This window comes from Microcaecilia unicolor, unplaced genomic scaffold (genome assembly GCF_901765095.1).
Source record: "Microcaecilia unicolor unplaced genomic scaffold, aMicUni1.1, whole genome shotgun sequence".
Classification (NCBI taxonomy): Eukaryota; Metazoa; Chordata; class Amphibia; order Gymnophiona; family Siphonopidae; genus Microcaecilia; species Microcaecilia unicolor.
In genome coordinates, this window is record NW_021963668.1 from 548733 (window position 1) to 574026 (window position 25294).

Genomic DNA, 25294 nt, shown 5'->3' on the forward strand with positions numbered 1-25294 from the left:
CCCCACTTGTGAGAATTAATGCCCTGCTTATCCTCGGAGAATGCGAAGTTACTTATCTGTTGCAGGTATTCTCTGAGGATAGCAGGGCTTATATTCTCATATACCCTCCCATCTCCCCTAGGAGTTGTATCCTACTTTTATTTTTTCTTGCTGTAGTATTTAACTGCGATCGCTGTGCACGGGAAGGCACCCGCGCATGCGAAGTGGAGTGTGTCTCAGCGCCACATTACCCACTTGTGAGAATGTAAGCCCTGCTGTCCTTAGAGAATACCTGCTACAGGTAAGTAACTTCACTTTCTGTGACTTGAGCTGTTCATTCAGCTTCAGTCGCTTAATCTGTTGGGTTTTTTTTTTTTCAATGCCAGTCAGGGAGTTTTGAGCGAATAATATGCTTAGTCCCAATTGTTGGGCCTGTAATTGTGAGAAAGGAACATTATCCCATATACTATTTTATTGCAGTATGTTGACATCATATTGAGAGGGTATATAGCAGCATATGCTGAATATTTTCAAGTTTGATTTCCTGTTAACATTTGACATTGTGATTTGTAGATCTATTAAAATTCCCTGTATGCGTCATATGAATCCATCTAGATTGTTTAATATTACTTTTAGCTCTGAAAATGTTAACACAGCAATATTTTCCAGTTATCTGTGCATTTGTGGTGGAGTTATATTTGTCAAATTTATAAGAGTGATTGCTGAGAAAGTTGGACTCTTGTATACGTTTTATGATATATGGTCTCATTGATGTTTTTGTTGATCATCAGCTTGTCTTTTGATTTTGTAGTCAGATGTTGGTGAATTGTTATTCTTTTGTTTGAATATTAATATAATGAATAAAATCTTTTGAACTAAAAAAAAGGGTGTTTGTCTTTATCTGTGTATGTGTGTGCATGTATATCTTTGAAATGTGTTTGTTGTTCATGTAATCAGATCAATTAATTATATGTACACATTTTAAGCAACTGTATAATATTACTGTTTTCCATATCATCAAGCTGATCAATCCATAGACTGGTGGGTTGTGTCCATCTACCAGCAGGTGGAGATAGAGAGCAAACTTTTGCCTCCCTATATGTGGTCATGTGCTGCCGGAAACTCCCCAGTATGTTCTCTATCTCAGCAGGTGGTGGTCACACACAGCAGCAGCTCTGGCTAGGCCTCCAAGCCTAATTTTTAGGTTTTGTTGAGTGCCTGGGGTTGAGGGCTCTTTTGAGCAAGTGCAAACCTGGTGGTGCCAGGTCCCTCCTTTTCTCCCCCCTCCCGCTGGCTCCGTTAAAAAAAAAAAAAAAAAAAAAATTTTGAACGTCTTTAAAGGCGTTTATCTCGACGTTTATTTAAGCGTCTATTGCAGCTACTCACTGGGACACCAGGTCGTTACAACTCTGAGCGGACAGCAGGTAATTTTTACCTTTTTATAGCGGGCAGGGGGTTCCCCGATTCTTCTCCTCGTGGCATATGGCGTCGGAGGGCGAGGGCGCAAAGGGTCGCTCCCCGGGTCGCTTGAGCGCTTCTAGAGGGGATGCGGGGGTCTTAAAGCCTGATTCGCCCTTGTTGGGTGACAGTTTCGTGACCGATGAATGTCCCGGTCCTTCCTCCGGCGTGGCGGTTTTTCCCGCCATAAACGCCCATCCCCCGCTCCTCGCCTCCGCCATCTTGGCCGGCCACGCGGCTCGGACGGCTTCTTCTTGGGCCGCCCTTGAGGTTGGAGACATTAATGCCATGAACGCCCTTAATTTGGGCGACGGCACAGAAGCGGCTAAAGTTAAGAGCCGTTCTTCCCGCGCGGCTCCTTCGCGGAGTTTCGCGTCGGACGCCATTTTGGATGCGCAGCATGTCTCTCCCCCGCTATTGAGAGCGCCGGTTGAGGGTGCGTCTAGGGCTGTTGCCCAGGCTGCGGAAGTGCACAGTCTGGGGGGTTTCTCCCCCGAGTTTGTTTTGCTGCTGCATCAGGCCTTCCTCATGCACAACGCTGCCCCTGCTCCCTCGTCTGGTAAAGAGGTTGAGGTTCCCAGAGGTAAACGCCCTCGGGTTGATTCCCAGGCCTTGGAGGAATTTGTCTCCTCCGATGTAGATGAGGGCAGCGTGTCTGAGGTCTCCCAACGGTCCTTTGCGGATTCCTTGGAGGAGACGGATCCCCGCTCGGATGGAGCGGATGACCCCTCTGCAGCGCGGCTTTTTAGCCCAGAGGATTTGCCCAACCTGTTGTTACAGGCCATGGACACTTTGAAGATTTCCTCTCCGGAGGACGTCTCTCCCTCAGCCCCTGTTGGCTCTGCCATTATGCTGGGGACGAAGCGCCCGCCTAGAACCTTCCACGTGCATGATGCCATGCACACCTTAATTTCGGCTCAATGGGATGTCCCAGAAGCGAGCCTTAAAGTGGCTAGGGCTATGTCCCGCCTCTATCCTTTGGCTGTGAGTGAACGTGAGGCCTATCTGTGGCCTACCGTGGATTCTTTGATCACTGCGGTGACTAAGAAAACGGCGTTGCCGGTGGAAGGTGGCACAGCCCTAAAGGACGCCCAAGACAGAAGATTGGAGGCGGCCTTAAGGTCGTCCTTTGAGGCGGCTGCTTTAAATTTGCAGGCCTCAGTTTGCGGCTCCTATGTGGCCAGGGCGTGCCTGACTATGGTACAGCGGGCTTCCCCCTCGGATCATTCCTTGAGGGCTGATTGGCCGGCCCTGGAATCGGGCTTAGCCTATTTGGCAGACTTGCTGTATGATGTCTTGAGAGCCTCAGCTAAAGGCATGGCTCAGACAGTCTCTGCGCGCCGGTGGCTTTGGCTGAAACATTGGTCTGCTGACCACGCCTCTAAATCCCGCCTGGCTAGATTGCCTTTTAAAGGCAAGCTGCTCTTTGGGGTCGAGCTGGACAAAATCGTGACCGATCTCGGCACGTCTAAGGGCAAGAAGTTACCAGAGGTCAGGGCTCGGGCTAATGCTCGTCCCGGTACCTCCAGAGGACGGTTTCAGGAAGCCCGTCGGTACCGCCCGGGCAGGTCGGGTTTTTCTGCCCCCTCTTCCTTTAAGAGGAATTTCTCCCCCAAGCAGCATTCCTTTCGCAGAGACCGCCGTCCCGGAGGTGCTCCCTCCGGTCCTCCCCCAGGGTCTTGTACCCAATGACGGGGTCTTGGTCCACGCCCCAGTGCAGATTGGAGGACGGCTGTCCTCGTTTCTGGGCGAGTGGACCACAATAACTTCAGACGCGTGGGTGCTGGAAGTCATCAGAGACGGCTACAAACTAGAGTTCTGCCGACCCTTAAAAGACGGGTTTGTACTCTCTCCCTGCAAGTCTCCGGTCAAAGCTGTGGCAGTGCAGCAGACCTTGGACAATCTGATCCGCCTGGGCGCGGTCGTTCCGGTGCCAGAAAGTCAGCTTGGCAAGGGACGTTACTCCATTTACTTTGTGGTACCAAAGAAAGGAGGTTCTGTCCGGCCTATCCTCGACCTCAAAGGGGTCAATCGGGCCTTGAAAGTGCGGCACTTTCGCATAGAGACTCTCCGCTCTGTTATAGCGGCAGTGAAGGCAGGAGAGTTCCTGGCATCCTTGGACATCAAGGAAGCGTACCTACATATTCCCATCTGGCCTCCTCATCAACGCTTTCTGCGTTTTGCAGTCCTGGGACGACACTTCCAGTTCAGAGCCCTCCCTTTCGGGTTGGCTACTGCTCCGCGGACCTTTTCCAAAGTAATGGTGGTCATCGCGGCCTTCCTACGAAAGGAAGGGGTACAAGTCTATCCTTATCTGGACGACTGGTTGATCCGAGCCCCCTCTTATGCAGAGTGCGGCAAAGCTGTGGACCGGGTAGTTGCTCTTTTGAGCTCCCTGGGATGGATCATCAACTGGGAGAAGAGCCAGCTGCGCCCGACTCAGTCCCTGGAGTACCTGGGAGTTCGATTCGACACCCAAGTGGGCAGAGTGTTCCTGCCAGACAATCGGATTGTCAAACTTCAGGCTCAGGTGGACCAGTTCCTAGTAGCCTCTCCCCTTCGGGCTTGGGACTATGTGCAGCTGTTGGGCTCTATGACGGCCACGATGGAAGTTGTGCCCTGGGCCAGGGCTCATATGAGACCACTTCAACACTCTTTGCTGCAGCGCTGGACTCCGATGTCGGAGAATTATGCTGTGCGCCTTCCCTTGGACCCAGCAGTGCGCAAGGCGCTGAGCTGGTGGATGCAGACAGACAAGTTGTCTGCGGGAATACCTCTGGTGACCCCAGAGTGGATTGTCGTCACGACGGACGCCTCGTTGTCGGGCTGGGGAGCCCACTGCTTGGGAAGGACAGCGCAGGGGCTATGGTCTCCTGCAGAGGCAAAGTGGTCTATCAACCTCCTGGAACTCAGAGCCATTCGGTTGGCGCTTTTGGAGTTCATCCCGGTACTGGTGTTGAAGCCTGTACGGGTCCTGTCGGACAATGCCACGGCTGTGGCCTATGTCAACCGCCAGGGAGGTACCAAGAGCGCCCCTCTAGCCAAGGAGGCTATGAATATTTGCCAGTGGGCGGAAGCGAACCTGGAGCAGCTTTCAGCGGCCCACATTGCCGGAGTCATGAATGTCAAGGCAGACTTTCTCAGTCGCCATACCTTGGAGCCCGGAGAGTGGCAGCTATCTGCTCAGGCGTTCTTGGACATCACGAAGCGCTGGGGCCAGCCGAGCCTAGATCTGATGGCGTCATCGGCCAATTGCCAAGTGCCGCGCTTTTTCAGCAGAGGACGGGACCCTCGATCCCTGGGAGTAGATGCTCTTCTCCAACAGTGGCCGACACAAGAGCTTCTCTATGTGTTCCCGCCCTGGCCCATGTTGGGCAGGGTGCTAGACCGGGTGGCAAAGCATCCCGGCAGGGTAATCCTGGTGGGTCCGGATTGGCCCAGGCGTCCCTGGTATGCGGACTTGATCAGGCTCTCAGTCGACGATCCTATGCGGCTGCCAGTGGAGCAGGGCCTGTTACATCAGGGTCCCGTGGTGATGGAGGATCCCTCCCCCTTTGGTCTTACGGCCTGGCTATTGAGCGGCAGCGTCTGAGGAAGAAGGGCTTCTCAGACAAGGTCATCGCCACTATGCTGAGAGCGAGGAAGCGCTCTACTTCTACTGCTTACGCCAGGGTTTGGCGTATCTTTGCAGCGTGGTGTGAAGCAGGCTCACTTTCTCCCTTCACTGCTCCAATTTCTTCAGTGTTGGCGTTCCTGCAAGAAGGTCTGGAGAAAGGCCTGTCGCTCAGTTCCCTTAAAGTCCAGGTAGCGGCTCTGGCTTGCTTCAGGGGCCGCCTGAAGGGTGCTTCCCTGGCTTCGCAGCCAGATGTGGTGCGCTTTCTCAAGGGAGTTAATCACCTGCGCCCTCCTCTGCACTCAGTGGTGCCTGCGTGGAATCTCAACCTGGTACTAAGAGCATTGCAGAAGCCGCCTTTTGAACCCTTGTCGAGGGCATCTCTGAAAGACCTGACGTTGAAAGCAGTCTTTTTGGTGGCTATCACTTCAGCCAGAAGAGTTTCCGAGCTCCAGGCGCTCTCATGTCGAGAGCCTTTTCTGCAGTTCACTGAGGCAGGAGTGACTATTCGCACAGTGCCTTCCTTCCTGCCCAAGATTGTTTCTCGCTTCCATGTGAATCAGCAGCTCTGTCTCCCTTCCTTTCGTAGGGAGGACTACCCAGAGGAGTACTCTGCTCTTAAATATCTGGATGTGAGACGAGTCATCATCAGATACTTGGAAGTGACCAATGATTTCCGGAAATCGGATCATCTGTTTGTCCTGTTTGCAGGTCCTCGTAAGGGTCTGCAGGCTGCTAAGCCTACAGTGGCAAGATGGGTCAAGGAAGCCATTGCAGCGGCTTATGTGGCCGCGGGGAAGGTGCCGCCTATCCAGCTGAAGGCTCACTCCACGAGAGCTCAGGCGGCCTCGATGGCAGAGGCCGGATCCGTCTCCTTGGAAGAGATATGCAAGGCGGCAACTTGGGCTTCGGCTCATACATTCTCCAAGCATTACCGTTTGACTGTGGCTGCACGGGCGGAGGCCCGGTTTGGAGCTTCGGTGTTGAGGTCAGGGATTTCATTGTCCCGCCCTGGGTGAGTACTGCTTCGGTACATCCCACCAGTCTATGGATTGATCAGCTTGATGATATGGAAGGTAAAATTATGTATAATCATACCTGATAATTTTCTTTCCATTAATCATAGCTGATCAATCCATAGCCCCTCCCAGATATCTGTACTGTTTTATTCTGGTTGCATTTCAGGTTCAAGTTTAGTCTTCAGTTACTTCAGAAAGACTTCGTGTTCAAGTTTTTTCACTTGGATTCTTCAAGAGTTAAGACGAGTTTGTGTTACAGTGAGCTGCTGCATTCCTCTCCCCTCCGTTTTACGGGGCTGGATTGAGACTTAAAATTCTGCCGGCACTCCCTCCCGCTTCGTGCGGCTGTAGGGCAGCTTTGTACCCCTCCCGCTTCGGCGGTGTTAGGGTCAGTCAGCTCCTCCCGCGGTTGCGGTTGCAGGATAAGCCAGATCCCCCCGCATCGGCGGGTGTGGTGTCCCTCCCCCGCTCCGCGGGGATGAGCTGGACGGATTCCCCTCCCCCACTTGTGTGGGGATGAGCTGGGTTAATTCCCCTCCCCCGTTTCGGCGGTGGTGAGCTGGGCAGAGTGTCCCTTCGTGGGTGTAATTCTCTAAGTGCTGAGTCCTGCGGATGGAGCTTTGATATCGACATACTGAGGAGTTTCCGGCAGCACATGACCACATATAGGGAGGCAAAAGTTTGCTCTCTATCTCCACCTGCTGGTAGATGGACACAACCCACCAGTCTATGGATTGATCAGCTATGATTAATGGAAAGAAAATTATCAGGTATGATTATACATAATTTTACCTTATTAGCTATGGAAAGCTTTGTAAGATCAGGAAAAAAAAAATTCCCACCCAAACCCACTTCTCCTCTCCCTCAACTCTCTATCTCTGTTGATAACACCCTCATCCTCCCCGTCTCATCTGCCCGCAACCTCGGAGTCATCTTCGACTCCTCCCTCTCCTTCTCTGTGCATATCCAGCAGATAGCCAAGACCTGTCGCTTCTTCCTCTATAACATTAGCAAAATTTGCCCTTTCCTCTCTGAGCACACCACCCGAACTCTCATCCACTCTCTCATTACCTCTCGCCTTGACTACTGCAACCTGCTCCTCACTGGCCTCCCACTTAGCCATCTATCCCCCCTTCAGTCCATTCAGAACTCTGCTGCATGTCTTGTCTCCCACCTGGACCGATATACTCATATCACCCCTCTCCTCAAGTCACTTCACTGGCTTCCGATTAGGTAGCACATACAGTTCAAGCTTCTCCTACTAATCTACAAATGCACTTGATCTGCTGCCCCTCCCTACCTCTCTACCCTCATCTCCCCCTGCGTTCCTACCCGTAACCTCTGCTCTCAAGACAAATCCCTCCTTTCAGAACCCTTCACTACCGCCAACTCCAGGCTCTGCCCTTTCTGCCTCACCTCACCCCATGCTTGGAATAAACTCCCTGAGCCCATTCACCAGGCCCCCTCCCTGCCTATCTTCAAATCCTTGCTCAAAGCCCACCTCTTCAGTGTCGCCTTCAGCACCTAACCATCTACCTCTATTCAGGAAATCTAGACTGCCCCAACTTGACATTTCGTCCTTTAGATTGTAAGCTCCTTTGAGCAGGGACTGGCCTTCTTTGCTAAATTGTACAGCGCTGCGTAACCCTAGTAGCGCTCTAGAAATGTTAAGTAGTAAAAAAAAATTCCCAGTAACTTCAAAGCACAGACAGTGATTAGAACGCTATAAGAATGTAAAAGCTTAATTGAAAATTGATTCTTACTGTGTAATACAACAGTGGCTACTAAGTTACTGGAGCAAGGCCTTTGGATCTCTGTCTTGGGAAATGATCAAATGCTATTGCTTGCAACAGTAGACATAACCATATTTCTTTAGCTTATTTCAATTACTTCTTCTTCTGTCCTGAGGTATTAATTGCCAAAAATGTCTTGCCTTTGTTTGTTCTCTATTTACTTCAGGGGGCAGGGAGACAAGGTTGATGTTCACTGCTTTGCAGCATTAAGATCAGCTGTGAGGTATATGCTGTCCACTAACTATGTTGTATATTATGGACTTAGTATTGATATTTTGTATTTTTTCCTATGGTGGTGGATGTGCTTCCATTTTCAAGTTGTTACTTGATGTATTATATTTATAATTCTAATTTTAAAAATACATTTTCATCTCTTGGCAAAAAAGAGAGATTTATTAACATAAAATGAAATTTCTGCAAGATGCTGGAATATTTCTTGAAGGAAAAGAAACAAGTAATGTGCATAAAATATTTAAGAGTAGGTTGCAAGAAAATGACAATCTAATTATACTTTGTCATAGTTTTCAGGTATTATGCTCTGATTGTTGCATCCACGTTTTTGATATACAGTATTTGTGAGATTTAAAAAGTCAAAGCAAAATAAAAAAACCTCCGCATTTCTTTTGCTTTAAGAGGGTGCCATGGCACGGAATGCACATGGGCACATATTGTGCCTTTTTTATTTATAAAGGCAAAATATACACCTGTATAAAATTTTCTATCTGCTCTGAGCTAGAAGTAACTTTGTGTATATATGATGGTAAAAATTTCTATATGTACATGCTCATTCTTTGCCCTTGGAAACAGCTGCTCATAGAGGGCTGGATTCAGTAAATGGTGCTCAAAATTTGGTGCCAAAATAAAATTGGCGCTGAACAGTATTCTATAAGGGGCGTTCTGGGATGGGTGCCCTTTCTACAATAGCGTGTAGCATTGGGATCTGTGCTCAACTTTGGGCACAAGGATTTACACCAGCTGAAACCAGGTGTAAATCCTGATGCATGAGCCTGACGCAAATCCTGATGCACGAGTCTGATGCAAATCTGCACTATTCTATTTCACTGCATGCATCTTAAGGGAACATTTCTGACCTGCCCATGTTCCTCCCATCATTAGGTCCCATTTGCAGATTGGTGTGGAAACATTAGGAGCTATCCTATGAATGGGCAAGTAAATATGGTTTTGCATAGATCTGCTGTTTCGGCCCCGTTTTGGTGCCTTGCCATCTGTTAGGATACTTTTCCACACCAAAAATTTGGTGTAGTGGCACTTAACATTTGGCACCATATATAGAATTCCCCTAATATTGCATAAAAGTGTCACCTAGGGGGAGATTCTATATATGATGCCTAAAATATAAGCATGGAAATCTGTGCCGACTAAGCGTGTTCTTTTAGCAGCGCCTTTGCAATATATAGAATACGCTTAGTTGATATCTCAGTGCCTAAAACAACACACATCCATTTACACCAATGAAAACGTGGCGTAAATCCTGGTACATAGATTTAGATACAGAGGGCCATATTCTACAACTATGCACATAAATTTCAGAGCGCCCACAAAATGCCCATAACCATGCCCCTTTTTGCCTGTACACATTAGAAGTTCGGTGCATTTCATTACAGAATACACTTAGCAAGTTGTGCATGTAAATTCTAATTAGTGCTCATTATTGCTTGTTAAGTGCTGTTATAAAATCTGCTTGGATTTCAGCATGGATCTCTAGTTGCGCTATATAGAATCTGGGGTTTAAGATGTAAATTGACAAATAAGCTGCTAATTGGCACTAATTTGCAATTATGCATTTAAATGTACTTGGTTGGTATTGTATAACCTTAGCATTCAAATTCTATACTACTACTACTAATAACATTTATATAGCGCTACCAGCCGCACGCAGCGCTGAACGCTTGACATAGAGAGACAGTCCCTTCTCAAAGAGCTTACAATCTAAGTAAAACAGACAGACAAGACATTACGGGCAAGGGAATTACAGGGTAAAGAAGAACAGGGAAGGAGGAGGGCAAATGAGTAACAGTTAGGGGCCAAAGGCAGTAGTGAAAAGGTGAGTTTTCAGCATAGATTTAAAAACAGGTAGAGATGGAGCTAGACGTATGGGTTCAGGAAGACGGTTCCAGGCATAAGGTGACGCAAGATAAAAGGAACAAAGTCTGGAGTTAGCGGTGGAGGAGAAGGGGGACGACGAGAGATTTGTTCAGAGAGCGGAGCTGACGGGGAGGAGTGTAGGGAGAAATGAGAGAGGGAGAGGTAGTGAGGGGTCATAGAGTATAAATGCAAGGTGGTGTGGACATTGAAAGGTCATAGGCGACTAAAGTTAGGTGCTAAAATGGAGACTTAGGCTAGTGTTCTGTTACAGCGATTACATGCATAATTGCCAATATAGAATTTGTGTTCAGCACTCGGCATTTAATGTCTCTCTTCAGGTGACCTTTATAGAAATACTCCCTATGGGGGTAATTCTGTAACATAGGAACTAATATTCACATGCTGTTTATCCAGGTAAATGTTTAGAATAATACATTTATGTGCGTGTCTGTATGCACATATATGAATAATTTTCAAAATTCTGGCTAAGCATTATTGTATAAATACATGCAAAATTTGCAGAGTGCTTATTTGCAAGATAGGGGAAATTGTAACACATGAGCAAAGCTAAGATGGGACTCGCACATGTGTAGCCTGTAGAATACTATAAGTTAAATATATATATGTGGCATTTGGTGGCTCACACGTTAAAGCTCTGTGGCTGGCATAAGTGCTCACACCTAGTTTTTAAGCACGTATATGCTCGTTTAGGCTAGTATTTAATAAAGGAAAGGCTGTATAATAGAATAGGCACTTACCAGGCATCCTTGAGAATGTAAAAACACTGCATAATGAAGTGTTATGTAAAAAAGAACAAGATAAAAATAAAACCGCAAGACAGTATGAGAATAGTTGCATTTATTTATTTATTTATTTATTTTTGAATTTTTTTTGTGGTATTGTGGGGCCCTTTTACAAAGTTGCAGTAAAAGTGGCTTTCAGTTGCATAGCATCCCACCATTCCAGAACCTGTAGGATATTTGTTCCCATCAACCAGCAGGTGGAGGTAGAGAACTGAAAACTGAGTTGAGACATCTTTCATGGCATCTAGTCCAACTCCTCAATGTTTTCTGTCTCCATCAGTTGGATGGACACATTTTTCAGCCTCTGGTTTTAAGTGATTTGCTCCTTGTCCAGTTGGTCATCTGGTCCCCAGTTGAGCTTTGCAAGTGGCTTGAGTCTGTAGAGTCATATCTGGAGGTCTTTGGATCTCTGTCTGTGGTACCCCATGGATTTACTTCTTCTCTCTCCTGTTAACTGTGAAGCTCTCCTTTTCCAGCACAACAATCTTAAAAAAAATATATACAGTGGTGGAAATAAGTATTTGATCCCTTGCTGATTTTGTAAGTTTGCCCACTGACAAAGACATGAGCAGCCCATAATTGAAGGGTAGGTTATTGGTAACAGTGAGAGATAGCACATCACAAATTAAATCCGGAAAATCACATTGTGGAAAGTATATGAATTTATTTGCATTCTGCAGAGGGAAATAAGTATTTGATCCCCCACCAACCAGTAAGAGATCTGGCCCCTACAGACCAGGTAGATGCTCCAAATCAACTCGTTACCTGCATGACAGACAGCTGTCGGCAATGGTCACCTGTATGAAAGACACCTGTCCACAGACTCAGTGAATCAGTCAGACTCTAACCTCTACAAAATGGCCAAGAGCAAGGAGCTGTCTAAGGATGTCAGGGACAAGATCATACACCTGCACAAGGCTGGAATGGGCTACAAAACCATCAGTAAGACGCTGGGCGAGAAGGAGACAACTGTTGGTGCCATAGTAAGAAAATGGAAGAAGTACAAAATGACTGTCAATCGACAAAGATCTGGGGCTCCACGCAAAATCTCACCTCGTGGGGTATCCTTGATCATGAGGAAGGTTAGAAATCAGCCTACAACTACAAGGGGGGAACTTGTCAATGATCTCAAGGCAGCTGGGACCACTGTCACCACGAAAACCATTGGTAACACATTACGACATAACGGATTGCAATCCTGCAGTGCCCGCAAGGTCCCCCTGCTCCGGAAGGCACATGTGACGGCCCGTCTGAAGTTTGCCAGTGAACACCTGGATGATGCCGAGAGTGATTGGGAGAAGGTGCTGTGGTCAGATGAGACAAAAATTGAGCTCTTTGGCATGAACTCAACTCGCCGTGTTTGGAGGAAGAGAAATGCTGCCTATGACCCAAAGAACACCGTCCCCACTGTCAAGCATGGAGGTGGAAATGTTATGTTTTGGGGGTGTTTCTCTGCTAAGGGCACAGGACTACTTCACCGCATCAATGGGAGAATGGATGGGGCCATGTACCGTACAATTCTGAGTGACAACCTCCTTCCCTCCGCCAGGGCCTTAAAAATGGGTCGTGGCTGGGTCTTCCAGCACGACAATGACCCAAAACATACAGCCAAGGCAACAAAGGAGTGGCTCAGGAAGAAGCACATTAGGGTCATGGAGTGGCCTAGCCAGTCACCAGACCTTAATCCCATTGAAAACTTATGGAGGGAGCTGAAGCTGCGAGTTGCCAAGCGACAGCCCAGAACTCTTAATGATTTAGAGATGATCTGCAAAGAGGAGTGGACCAAAATTCCTCCTGACATGTGTGCAAACCTCATCATCAACTACAGAAGACGTCTGACCGCTGTGCTTGCCAACAAGGGTTTTGCCACCAAGTATTAGGTCTTGTTTGCCAGAGGGATTAAATACTTATTTCCCTCTGCAGAATGCAAATAAATTCATATACTTTCCACAATGTGATTTTCCGGATTTAATTTGTGATGTGCTATCTCTCACTGTTACCAATAACCTACCCTTCAATTATGGGCTGCTCATGTCTTTGTCAGTGGGCAAACTTACAAAATCAGCAAGGGATCAAATACTTATTTCCACCACTGTATATATAAATAAGTAAAAAAAAAAAAAAAAGAGAAAGGAGAAAGAAAGAGGTATGCTTGAGAGCATGGGGTAGAATATCAGTCCTGAGCCTTTTCTCATCTGTGGTAAGACTTATAGAGACAGTGAGCTTGGGGGTGGAGCAGCCGGCAGTGGTAAGTCCAACTAAAGTTTGACTCGGAACTGCTTAGAGGGCTGAACGTTTTACTCGATGCAGGGGAGAGATCCTGACTCACCACTTGGGACACGTTGTGTTGCACTTTTAATAGCTGAAGTGAATGGTGACTCCTGCAGAGGCAATGAAGCGGTGTTCCCATTGTGGGACCCAGCGGCTGGCATCGGGGAGTTGCAATACATGCAAGCCAGGAATCCAGTGAAATGCAGAGGAAGCGGTTGGTGACAGCATAACTTCAGATTTGGTGTGCAGTTGGATGCAGGAGAGTTCAGGAATAGGCCTCTTGTCTGATCATGTGAGGAGAACAGCCACCATTTTACAGCCTCAGGGCTCGACAGAGCATTCAGCTGCATCGATAATGTGGTTGTGCTGATTTGTGCTTTGTCGCTTACTCTTTGGCCCCCTCCTTGCATACTGTATATTATGCTAGCTTCCTAAAGTAGGTCATTAGATTTTTTTTTTTTGAGTCCTTAAGATAATGCATGAAAAATAGGATATAAGTAGCTTTGTTGATGAGCTTCATCAATTACCATTTGTAGGGCTGGGATAAGAAAGGGAAAAGCTTTCCAAGTTGTACCGACTATTTTTATGATGGACTAACTACACAGGGTTCCATGTCAGTTTGACAGTGAAGAATCCATGGCCCTGATGCAATATAGGACGTTCCCTTTGTAGGAAAGATGTATAGTACACCAGGCTCCTTGTCAGTTATGTTGAATGATAGAGATTTGCTTATCGTCCAGTAGACCATGCCAGATCCCAAGGGGTTATGCCTGTTAACCGGATAGAGACAGAGAGCAGACTTGCGAACCCTACCCTATACAGGGCCCCATGCAACACCTGCTCTTCAATATTTCTGTCTCCAGCAGATAGTGATGGATGGGTATACAATGCAGCTGCCTATGAACTGCTGTCTTGGGACTGGCTGGGGGCTCCAGGTTCTGGCTGTTGAGCACTGTAATTGGGAATACATAGATGAACTTGGATCCATTCCCGCCTTCGTTAACCAGTAGACCTGTAGGCTGGTCATCTCCTTCCTCCACCTTCCCTCCTGTTAAGTAATAAAGAAAAGGGGGAGGGGCAGAATAACAGAGCCTGGGGAGTTTTCAGTGGCTTCGTGCAGATGTTGACTTCCTATCAGGAGGCATGTGTTTGACAGGTCACTAGGGACAGCAGGAAGGATTTTCTACTGTTTAGCCTAGTGTTTCCTGTCTGCTGGTTCTCGCAACAGCTTCAGCCATCTTTCAAAGAGCTGTGAGTGGGAGGTCAGCACATCAGTGGTGAGGAGAAATGGAGGCCCTGTTGTATTGTATAGTTCTAAGTGCCACTTAACTGCGGTGGCCATTCGGAGCAATAAAGTTCCTGCTGCTGTGGAGTGCCAAGCCACCTAGGGACCATGGAGCAGTTAGAAGCACATTTGGAGGGAGCGGACAGACTGTCAACATTGAAGTTAGCAGCCACATGAAGGAATGTGCAGATGCCTCAGCCATTTGCTTTTGGCTTTAGGCACTCAGGTTTCTGCCACTCGCTTGATGGAGAGCTTGGGAGATGATTTGGTAGACTTTCCCAGCCTTCAACTCCTATCTTAGCACACACTACCCAAATGCTAAAAATAATTTTTTTTTTTAGTTCTGGGGGCAGGACAGGGTGGAGAGTAGATATGCTCTTTGCTAATCAGTTAGCACAGCTATGTTGCCATATGCTAACCAATTAGCACATGGTTAGTGAGAGAGACTTTACTGTCTACAAAATAGGTGTCAGTAAATGCTCATATGCTAATGGCCATGCAGTAATGGGAAACGTAGGGGGGGATGCACTAAAGTCGTCAGAGCCGTTCCGTACCGAATTCCATAGCGAATCGGTAGGGAACGGCTATGCATCAAGGAAAGGGAATGCAAATGAGCTACTCGTTGTAGCTCACTTGCATTCTCTATTCCATCGTAAAACAGTCGGCCAATCAGCCGGTCAAGCATGCGCAGAGCAACAAAGCGTTATGCTGGCTGCTCTGCGCATGCCAAATACGCCTCAAGTGCCAAGTGCTCGTCAGGAGCGCCCTTTATGGACGTTCTGTATTATAAAAATAAATCACAGGCTCCGATGCTGCAGGCTCTCAGCTGAGAGACCCCCATGGTGAGAAGCACAGCAAACCCGTCCATTCATTGCTGCTACCACGGTCAAATGTCCATCTTTTCCCCCTCCTGCGAAGTAACCCTGGCTCCGATGCTGCAGGCTCTCAGCTGAGAGACCTGGGAGACTTCCGGGTCTCTCAGCTGAGTGAAGCACGGCTAAAAAAGATGTTTTTATTATTGCAAGGGGGGGATGATGGCCAGAATGGATGCCCATCCAAAAAAAGTCCATTTTGGCTGTCATTCCCCCCTTGCAATATTAAAATGTCATTTAGCCGAGCTAGACGTGCTGTGATTGGCTCAGAGACTTCCTGGTCTCTCAGCTGAGTGAAGCACGGCTAAAAAAGACGTTTTTATTATTGCGGAGGTGAATGACGGCGAAAACAGACGGCTGTTTTCGATGGCCGGCCTCAACTGCACTTTTGTTTTTATTATTGCGGCGGGGGGGGGGATGACTTTTATAGCGGTTTTTCATTAGTTTTCAATCCCGCGCAGCCCCAGCGAGAGGTACAGACCTCTCGTTAGAGTTTCCAGTGTTAAGGCAATCGGAAAAGCTTAGTGCATCTCATTACAATACGGTTTCTACACAATTTGCTCATCTGCATTCCGTTTTCGTTAGCTGCTGCCGTCGTCATAAAATGGCTTTTAGTGCATGCCAGGGTTTACTACTTGCTCGTTAATGGCTCGTTAGGTTTAGTGCATCTGGCCCTTAGTGCGTGGCCATTAATGCTGGAAATAATAATAAAAGAAAAACTTGGCCATTTTACCCACACGGTAAAAATGACCTTAGCATGCAGGAATGACATGCATAAGCACACACTAAGTCCATTTTTTACTGCAGATTAGTAAAAGGTCCCTTAAAATCGCTGTTCCAGAGTGGCATTGACAAGAAGCCATCAGAGAAGATGTAGGGGAAGAGTGTCAGCTGTGCTTAAGGTGGAAGGGATCCATCGTTGCCCCCCCAGGCTTCATAGTAGATAGGAATTTATCATATGTGAGAAAGTGTTGCAAACTGCAAAATATTACTCTTTCATCATTGTTTCTCTCTCTTTTCAAAAATTGGCCCTAATTTTGGTGTAAGACCCAATTTCTCTGTGAAAGTGTATACAGCTACCTGTAATTAAACTCTGGAATTCATTGCCAGAGAATGTGGTAAAAGCTGTTAGCAAGGTTTAAAAAAGGTTTGCATCCCTTCTTAAAAGAAAAGTCCGTAAGCCAGTTGTTTGTGACCTGGATTGGCAAACTGTAGGAAACAGAATAGTGGGCCTGATGGACCTTCAGTCTGTCCCAGAATGGCAATGCTTATGTGCTTATGTTCTTAGCTTACTCTGCAATATTTATTTTAATGACCTTTTATGTAAACGACCATGAATATGTAAATTTTGGATTTAAACCACTGCATGAACTGATAAAAATTTTGAAAAAAAAGGACTATAATTTGTGCATTTTACATTGTAGCTTTCTGCTTTATAACAGAAATCAGATCTCTCTGCTGAGGAACGGCCAGAAAAACTAGGGGCTGCTCAACAACATCGCAGGAAAGTGGCATCTCTCAACAGGCAGATCCTGCAGAAAGCCAAATTTGTAGAAGAGGTATTGTATAACCAGTCAGTCATCCTTCCAACACTTTTTCTCATGCCACTTTACATGGAAGTGAATGTGCCTTGCATACATTGCACTGCTAAAGAGCCTAATCTTCCACTAGGAATTGATTAAAACCCCTAGAAAGTTCACCCCGCTTTTTTTTTCTTTTGATCCTAAAAGGCCTGGGACTGTCATAACCAATTCATATTGTTTAATGGACAGCAGACTATATCTCTTTCAGCTTGTGCATAGGCAGTCTTGACCCTGGAAAGGCATTTTACATGTCAATGCCAGAGCCATCTCTGCCTTGGTGGTTCATCTGAGGTCAACCTCCATGGAGGAGATCTGCAAGGCAGCATCATGAACTTCTCTCCACACATTTGCATCCTGCTATTGTTTGCAGAGAGATTCGCAGTATGGTAGCAGGTTTGGTTAGTCTGCTCTATAGAATAGAACATAATCTCCAGTTAAACCCATTATTATTTCCAGGTTGAAAAATATGCAGAAAACACCTGTTGCCAACAAAACCATGTTTGTTTCCCATTAGCATTCTGTTTTTTCCATTCTACCCCTCGCCCACACTCTTAGGGGTCCTTTTACTAAGGCGCACGCACTAAATGATGAGATGTCCATAGGAATATAATGGGCGTCCTATCATTTAGCGCGTGCTAATCATTAGCACGCTAAATCTGTTAGCACACCTTAGTAAAAAGACCCCTTATTTTGTTAAAAGCGTCTTGTAGCTGAGATCTGTACCTCTTTTTTGTCTTTGGAGAAAATAAAGCTGTTTACCTGTCCCTATATACACTTAGGATTTGGCTTCTCCTAGTAACCAGTGCATATGGAATTGAAGTGGCTTTAGACTCAGATTTAGGCAAAGGTAACTGCATGGAGTTGCAGATTTTGAAGGTGCCAAGTACCCAGGACAAAGAGGAGCCTGCTTCCACTTCTTTAAGGCCATATGCATGTGCTGCTTAAAAGGGGCACCACTGTTCAGTTTTTTGTTTTTTTTTAGATCTCTGAACCCCTTCTTTCACTTTCTGTCTGGTATCTGAAGTCTGGGCTTTCATACTGGCATCAAAGTCTTAAATCTGGCCCTAGGTATCCTGATACAGCAATGCTGATATGAAAAATCCCGCATATACACAGTGCAACACTTTAGAAAGATCTTGGGGCTTTGTTTACATTTTCTCCACTTCAGTCTCAGATAACATCACTCACTTGTGAGGACCAGTGCTTTTTTTGTGCTGGTACGCACTGGTACGGCATACCGGCACTTTTTTTTTCCTAGGGCCAGCTCACCTGCCCGCCCTTAGCTCCCCAGCCCTGCTTTCCGTTCCTGCCGCCCACAATGCATTTAAGTATATATATATATATTTTTTACCTGAAGTCGCAGCGCCGGCGTTAGTGAAAGGACCAGGCTCGCCTTCTCCTGCCTTCCCTGTTCGTCGTTCTCTCTCAGTGTCCCGCCTTCCTCTGATGTAGTTTCCTGTTTCCGCGAGGGCGGGACACTGAGAGGGAACAACGAATAGAGAAGGCAGGAGGAGGCGAGCCTGGTCCTTTCACTAACACCGGCGCTGCGACTTCAGGTAAAAAAAAAAAAAAAGAAAAGATTTAATCGCGGGGTGGGCGGAACAGAATGCAGGGCTGTCAGGGAGCTAGGGGTAGGGGGGGCTTGGGTGCTGGAACTCAACGGGGGCTTAAAAGGGGGGACAGGTGAAGGCTGGGTAGAGTTACTGGACATGGAGGGGAGGATAGGGGGCAAAGGAGAATCGCTGGACATAGAGGGAAGGGCAGAGGAAAATCGCTGGACATGGATGGGATGGGAGGGGAGGGCAGGGGAGAGAGGAGAAATCGCTGGACATAGATGGGAGGGCAGAGGAGTGACGAGAATTGCTGGACATGGATGGCAGGGGAGAGGAGAAATCGCTGGACCTGGTTGGGAGGTGAGGATAGGAGCAAAGGAGAATCGCTGGACACAGATAGGAAGGGAGGACAGAGGAGAATCTGGACATAGATGGGAAGGGAGAGAGCAGAGTTGCTGGACATGGATGGAGGGAATGAAAGGAGAAATGCTGGACATGGATGGAGGAGAGGGAAGACAGGAAGGAGATGCACATGGATGGAGGGGAGAGAGGAGAAATGTTGGAGGGAAGGAAAGGAAGAGGAAGGAGATGCACACGTTTGGAAGGGAAGGGAGAGAGGAGAAATACTGGACATGGATGGAGGGGAGGGAAGACAGAGGACGTAGATGCACATGGATGGAGTGGGGAGAGAGAGGAGAAATGTTGGAGGGAAGGAAAGGAAGAGGAAGAGGAAGGAGATGCACACGTTTGGAAGGGAAGGGAGAGAGGAGAAATACTGGACATGGATGGAGGGGAGGGAAGACAGAGGACGTAGATGCACATGGATGGAGTGGGGAGAGAGAGGAGAAATGTTGGAGGGAAGGAAAGGAAGAGGAAGGAGATGCACACGTTTGGAGGGGAAGGGAGAGGAGAAATACTGGACATGGATGGAGGGGAGGGAAGACAGAGGACGTAGGTGCACATGGATGGAGTGGGGGGAGAGAGGAGAAATGCTGGATATGGATGGAGGAGAGGGAAGACAGAGGAGGAGATGCACATGGATTTAGGGGGAAGAGGAGAAATTCTGGACATGGATGTAGGGGAGGGGAGAGAGTTGAAATGCTGGACATGGATGCAAGGGAGGGAAGAGAGAGGAAGTGAGATGAACATGGATGGATGGAGGGGAGGAGAGAGGAGAAATACTGGACATGGATGGAGAGGGAGAGGAAAAATGCTGGACGTGGATGGAAAGAGGAAGGAGATGCATACTGACAAGATGAGGGATAGGGAAAAGAGGAGAAAAACTGCACATGGATGAATAAAATAGGCAAAAGCTGGATCCACTCTAAACCTCCTCCAGTCAGGTCCACAGAGGACCCAGCTTTTACCTATGGATGTAGGGCAAGAAATGAAGAAGAAAGGAGGAAAGTAAAGAAATAAATGGAAAGGAAGCCCTGGAAACGGAGTTAAGGGAACAGATAGAGAGCAGCAGAATCAGAGACTGGGACCAACATGATCAGAAAAACAAAGTCACCAAACAACAAAGGTAGAAAAAAAATCATTTTATTTTCATTTCAGTGTTTGGAAGATGTCCAATTTTAGAATTTATATCTGCTGTCTTATTTTGCACTGGGTATACTAGAGCTGTAACAGCTTATACAAATTTATTTATAATGAAAACGAAATCACAAGTTATTTTTTTCTCCTATACTGGTATAGTATTTTCAATGATACTGCTTATATTTGCCACGGCTGGTATAAGGGGTGTGGCTACTACCATAGGGGTGGAGCCATATATGGTGACCCCGCCCCTACTGAGTACCGGTACCTTTTTTCCTACAAAAAAAAGCATTGGCGAGGACTAATATCCTATTGTCTTCCGAACACCTGTTACAAATAAGGAACTTTGCTTTCCCAATATTCATCTCCTTGTAGGTATTTTTGTTCACAACTCTTGATCTACATCAGAGGTTTATGTTGAAAGCAGAAACAGATTTTTTTTTTTTGGATTGCTGAATCGGTTAGCCTTATATCCAGATGGAGAAGCATGGCCAAAGAAAATGAACATATTTCAACACACATGACATTTAAAATACGTAATGAAGTTTAGCATCATTTGAAATTCACTAAATAATTTGGGGTAGTTAAAATTCTTAAGCTTCGTGCCTGCTGTTACAGAAATGTTCTCATAGGAAAAAAAACTTATTTTACTCTTGATATTTTACAACCATTTAAGGGTTGGAAGAAATGTTCTATTTTATAACTGCAAAAGGACTGCGGAAGCAAATCCTCGAAGATTGTGTGTTTTCTGTCTGCTCTTAAGCCATAGATTTATTACTCTGACATTTAAATGTTAAATGCAGTTCTGTTTGCATTCTTCTTCATGTATCCTGCTCAAAATTAAAGAATTGTGTTTCGACCAACAGAATGCTTTGATTCAGACTACTCGATTCTTGGCTGACAAAATGTACAGTATGCTATGCAGACGTTTTTTGTGGGTATGTGTTTCAGTTAAAAAGAAGCAATGACTTTGTCTTCAGTTGCAGTCTCTTAAGTACATAGAATTGCACTAGAGTCTCAACTGTCTTCTAGTTTGGGTAATTAAATTCCTGCTAGGGTTGTGTTGGTCACATAAACTGAGTCTGCTTTTCTTTGAGCACTGTGGAGAGCACAGTGTTGCTTAAGGTTAAACTGCTGCAATTAAAGATTAAAAGAAAAAATGGTGTAGAAATACAAAGAAATGATAAAAGGGTAACAAATCAAACTGGCATGCATAAGAGGACAGAATACAGAGCAGCTAAAATTGTCTACTGTTTGTGAGCACAGCCAGATAATACAGTATAAATGGACAGATGAACTTTGACAGCTATGACTCAGATGTACTCAGATAATCCAAATCATCTTTGACCTGGTTGGATTATTTTTTCAGTCCTGATTTACATAGATTGATTCAGATGTCAGACGATAATGCCATATTTGCATTAGCAGTTTGTTTCCAAAGATTTCTGTTGAGGAAGTAGCTTGCTTTTCTTCTTTTTTTAATGAATCATTCTGTTTATAAAAAGTATTTCCTTCTCTAATCATGGTAAGATCCTTGTGCATTTTCTCCTCTCAGTTCCTTAGTCAAAAATTTCAGCTTCTTCTTATTTTTTTTCTTTTTCTTCTTTTTGACCTTCTGACAAATTGGGGTTTCACTTAGACCTGTGATCTGTTTTTTTCTTACAAGTATCTTGCTATAAAATAATTTTTCCTCAATTTTCATGATGTCAGAGAAGCAGACCAGCAACCTCAAGTTCAGTCCTAAGTTAGATATTCTTCCTTATGAATAAGTCCAGCAGCGCAGTTTATTTTTCATAAGTGGTGTATCAAATTCTTCTCCGAGGACAAGCAGGCTGCTTGTTCTCACGACTGAGTGACGTCCGCGGCAGCCCCCACCAACCGGAAAGAAGCTTCGCGGGACGGTCGGCACGCAGGGCACGCCCACCGCGCATGCGCGGCCGTCTTCCCGCCCGTGCGCGACCGCTCCCGCCAGTTCCTTTTTTTCCGCGTCTGGAGAGAGTCGTGCTTCGCCGCTCTCTCTTGTTCAGCCGCCGGATTTTCGATCGCGTTTACGCGATCGCGCTTTTTCTCTTTGTTTTCCGGTCTAGTTACCGCCCGGTTCCTTTGTTTTTTCAAAAAAAAAAAAAAAAAAAAAGAAAACCCTGCGCGTGTGGAGCACGCGCTCCCTTTTTCCCTCGCTTCCAGCGGGGACGCCGCATTGCGGCCTAGTGGCCGCTCGGTCGTTTCTCCTTTTCGTGGTGTGATTTCAGCCACCATTGACGACTGACTTCGCCGACGCGATTTTTCCGTCGATGTCCTCGAAGGTCCCGAGTGGATTTAAAAAGTGTGGTCGCTGCGGCCGGCCGATCTCGCAGACCGACACCCACGCTTGGTGCCTCCAGTGCCTCGGGCCGGAGCACAATATCAAGTCGTGTTCTCTGTGTCTCGGTCTCCGGAAACGGACTCAGGTTGCGAGGCAAGTTCTGCGGGACCGTCTTTTTGGAACTTGCGCCGGCCCCTCGACGTCGACCTCGAAGGCATCGGTATCGACGACCGGCCCTTCGGTACCGGTATCGATGCCCGAGACATCGGCACCGATGGCAGCGACCCCAGGAGAACAGGTCCCGTCGGCCCGCCGGTGAGAGTGGGGGTGAGAGGCCGCGTGGGCAGTCGGCCCCGGTCACTCCCTCAGCTCGTGGGCCACGGGACCGAACCCTGTCTGACCCGGTACCTCGAGACCGAGGGGGATCGACCTCCTCCTCCTCCATGCCCTCCGGCGCCGGTGACGGGCATCGCAAAAAAGATAAGAAGCGTCGTCACCGGTCGCCCTCGGTGCATCCGGATGTCGGAGAGGAGGCGACGCCGAAGCGTCATCATCGGGAGGAGAGGTCTCCGTCGGTTGTGGAGGTACCGACGCATCGGGGTTCCGGCACCTCGGTGCCGTCTCCTGGCCCCCAGCAGCTTCTGGCGCCGACACCCCTACCGGCCCCACCGCCTTTCCCGGCAGCGGGCCTGGACGAGTGCCTCAGAGCCATCCTTCCGGGGATCCTGGAAGGGCTGATGCGCCAGGCTGTGCCGGCGCCGGGGGTGCTTGCGCCCTCGGCGCCGATGACTGTGGCGCCGGCGAGCTCTAGCCCGGCGCCGGGGCCGTCGACGCCGCCACCGCTTGCGGTGCCGGTCTCGACCGCCACGCAGGTGGAGTCGACGTCGATGGAGGGAGCTCCGTCCCCGCCGGCGCGGGAGTCCACCGCTCGACGACACCGAGACCCTGGTGCCTCGACGTCGAGCCGGGCCCGGTTCAGGACTCAGCTACATGAGCTTATGTCCGACACCGAGGATGAGGACTCGTGGGGGGAAGAGGAGGACCCTAGATATTTCTCCTCAGAGGAGTCTACGGGCCTTCCCTCGGACCCCACGCCTTCACCGGAGAGGAAACTCTCGCCTCCCGAGAGTCTCTCCTTTGCCTCCTTTGTGCGGGATATGTCTATCAGCATTCCCTTCCCCGTGGTCTCTGTGGAAGAGCCGAGGGCCGAGATGCTCGAGGTCCTCGACTATCCATCACCACCTAGAGAGTCCTCCACGGTGCCGCTGCATAATGTCCTTAAGGAGACGCTGCTTCGGAACTGGGTGCGACCATTAACTAACCCCACCATTCCCAAGAAAGCAGAGTCCCAGTACAGGATCCACTCCGACCCAGAGCTAATGCGGCCCCAATTGCCCCATGACTCAGCGGTCGTGGATTCTGCTCTCAAGAGGGCACGGAGTTCGAGGGATACCGCCTCGGCGCCCCCGGGGCGGGAGTCTCGCACTCTGGACTCATTTGGGAGGAAGGCCTACCAATCCTCCATGCTCGTGACCCGCATCCAGTCATACCTGCTCTATATGAGCATTCACATGCGGACCTATGTGCAACAACTGGCGGACCTGGTCGAGAAGCTCCCGCCGGAGCAGTCCAGGCCTTATCAGGAGGTGGTCAGGCAGCTGAAGGCGTGCAGAAAGTTCCTGTCCAGGGGTATCTATGACACCTGTGACGTGGCATCTCATGCTGCGGCCCAAGGTATAGTGATGCGCAGGCTCTCATGGCTGCGTGCCTCTGACCTGGACAACCGCACCCAGCAGAGACTGGCTGACGTCCCTTGCCGGGGGGATAACATTTTTGGTGAGAAGGTCGAGCAGATGGTGGACCAACTGCATCAGCGGGATACCGCTCTCGACAAGCTCTCCCACCGGGCGCCTTCAGCATCCACCTCCACAGGTGGACGTTTTTCCCGGGCCCGGCAGGCTGCACCCTACTCTTTTGCGAAGCGTAGGTACAACCAGCCGGCCCGAAGGCCTCGTCAGGCACAGGGACAGCCCCAGCGCGCTCGTTCTCGTCAACAGCGTGCGCCTAAGCAGCCCCCTGCGCCTCCACAGCAAAAGCCGGGGACGGGCTTTTGACTGGATCCACGGGAACATAGCCGCCCTACAAGTGTCCGTACCGGACGATCTGCCGGTCGGAGGGAGGTTAAAATTTTTTCACCAAAGGTGGCCTCTCATAACCTCCGACCAGTGGGTTCTCCAAATAGTGCGGTGCGGATACGCCCTGAATTTGGCCTCCCTGCCTCCAAATTGTCCTCCGGGAGCTCAGTCCTTCAGCTCCCATCACAAGCAGGTACTTGCAGAGGAACTCTCCGCCCTTCTCAGCGCCAATGCGGTCGAGCCCGTACCACCCGGGCAGGAAGGGCAGGGATTCTATTCCAGGTACTTCCTTGTGGAAAAGAAAACAGGGGGGATGCGTCCCATCCTAGACCTGAGAGGCCTGAACAAATTCCTGGTCAAAGAAAAGTTCAGGATGCTTTCCTTGGGCACCCTTCTGCCAATGATTCAGAAAAATGATTGGCTATGTTCCCTGGATTTAAAGGACGCATATACTCACATACCGATACTGCCAGCTCACAGACAGTATCTCAGATTCCGCCTGGGCGCACGGCACTTTCAGTATTGTGTGCTGCCCTTTGGGCTCGCCTCTGCCCCACGAGTGTTTACCAAGTGCCTCGTGGTGGTAGCGGCCTACCTACGCAAGCTGGGAGTGCACGTGTTCCCATATCTCGACGATTGGCTGGTCAAGAACACCTCGGAGGCAGGAGCCCTCCGGTCCATGCAGTGCACTATTCAGCTTCTGGAGCTGCTGGGGTTTGTGATAAATTACCCAAAGTCCCATCTCCAGCCAGCCCAGTCTCTGGAATTCATAGGAGCTCTGCTGAATACCCAGACGGCTCAGGCCTATCTTCCCGAAGCGAGGGCCACCAATCTCCTGGCCCTGGCTTCGCAGACCAGAGCGTCTCAGCAGATCACAGCTCGGCAGATGTTGAGACTTCTGGGTCATATGGCCTCCACAGTTCATGTGACTCCCATGGCTCGTCTTCACATGAGATCTGCTCAATGGACCCTAGCTTCCCAGT

The 25294-nt window shown here is 48.2% G+C and overlaps 1 protein-coding gene across 2 annotated transcripts in view; it reads left to right on the top strand.

Annotated features, from left to right (window-relative positions):
• The window catches only part of LOC115459553 (coiled-coil domain-containing protein 93-like), a 227635-nt gene that overhangs the window by 98688 nt on the left and 103653 nt on the right, over positions 1-25294 (top strand). For both annotated transcript variants that reach the window (XM_030189365.1, XM_030189366.1), the window contains exon 12: positions 16642-16758. In XM_030189365.1, the coding sequence (XP_030045225.1) occupies positions 16642-16758 (117 nt within the window). The remainder of the gene's footprint in view (positions 1-16641; positions 16759-25294) is intronic.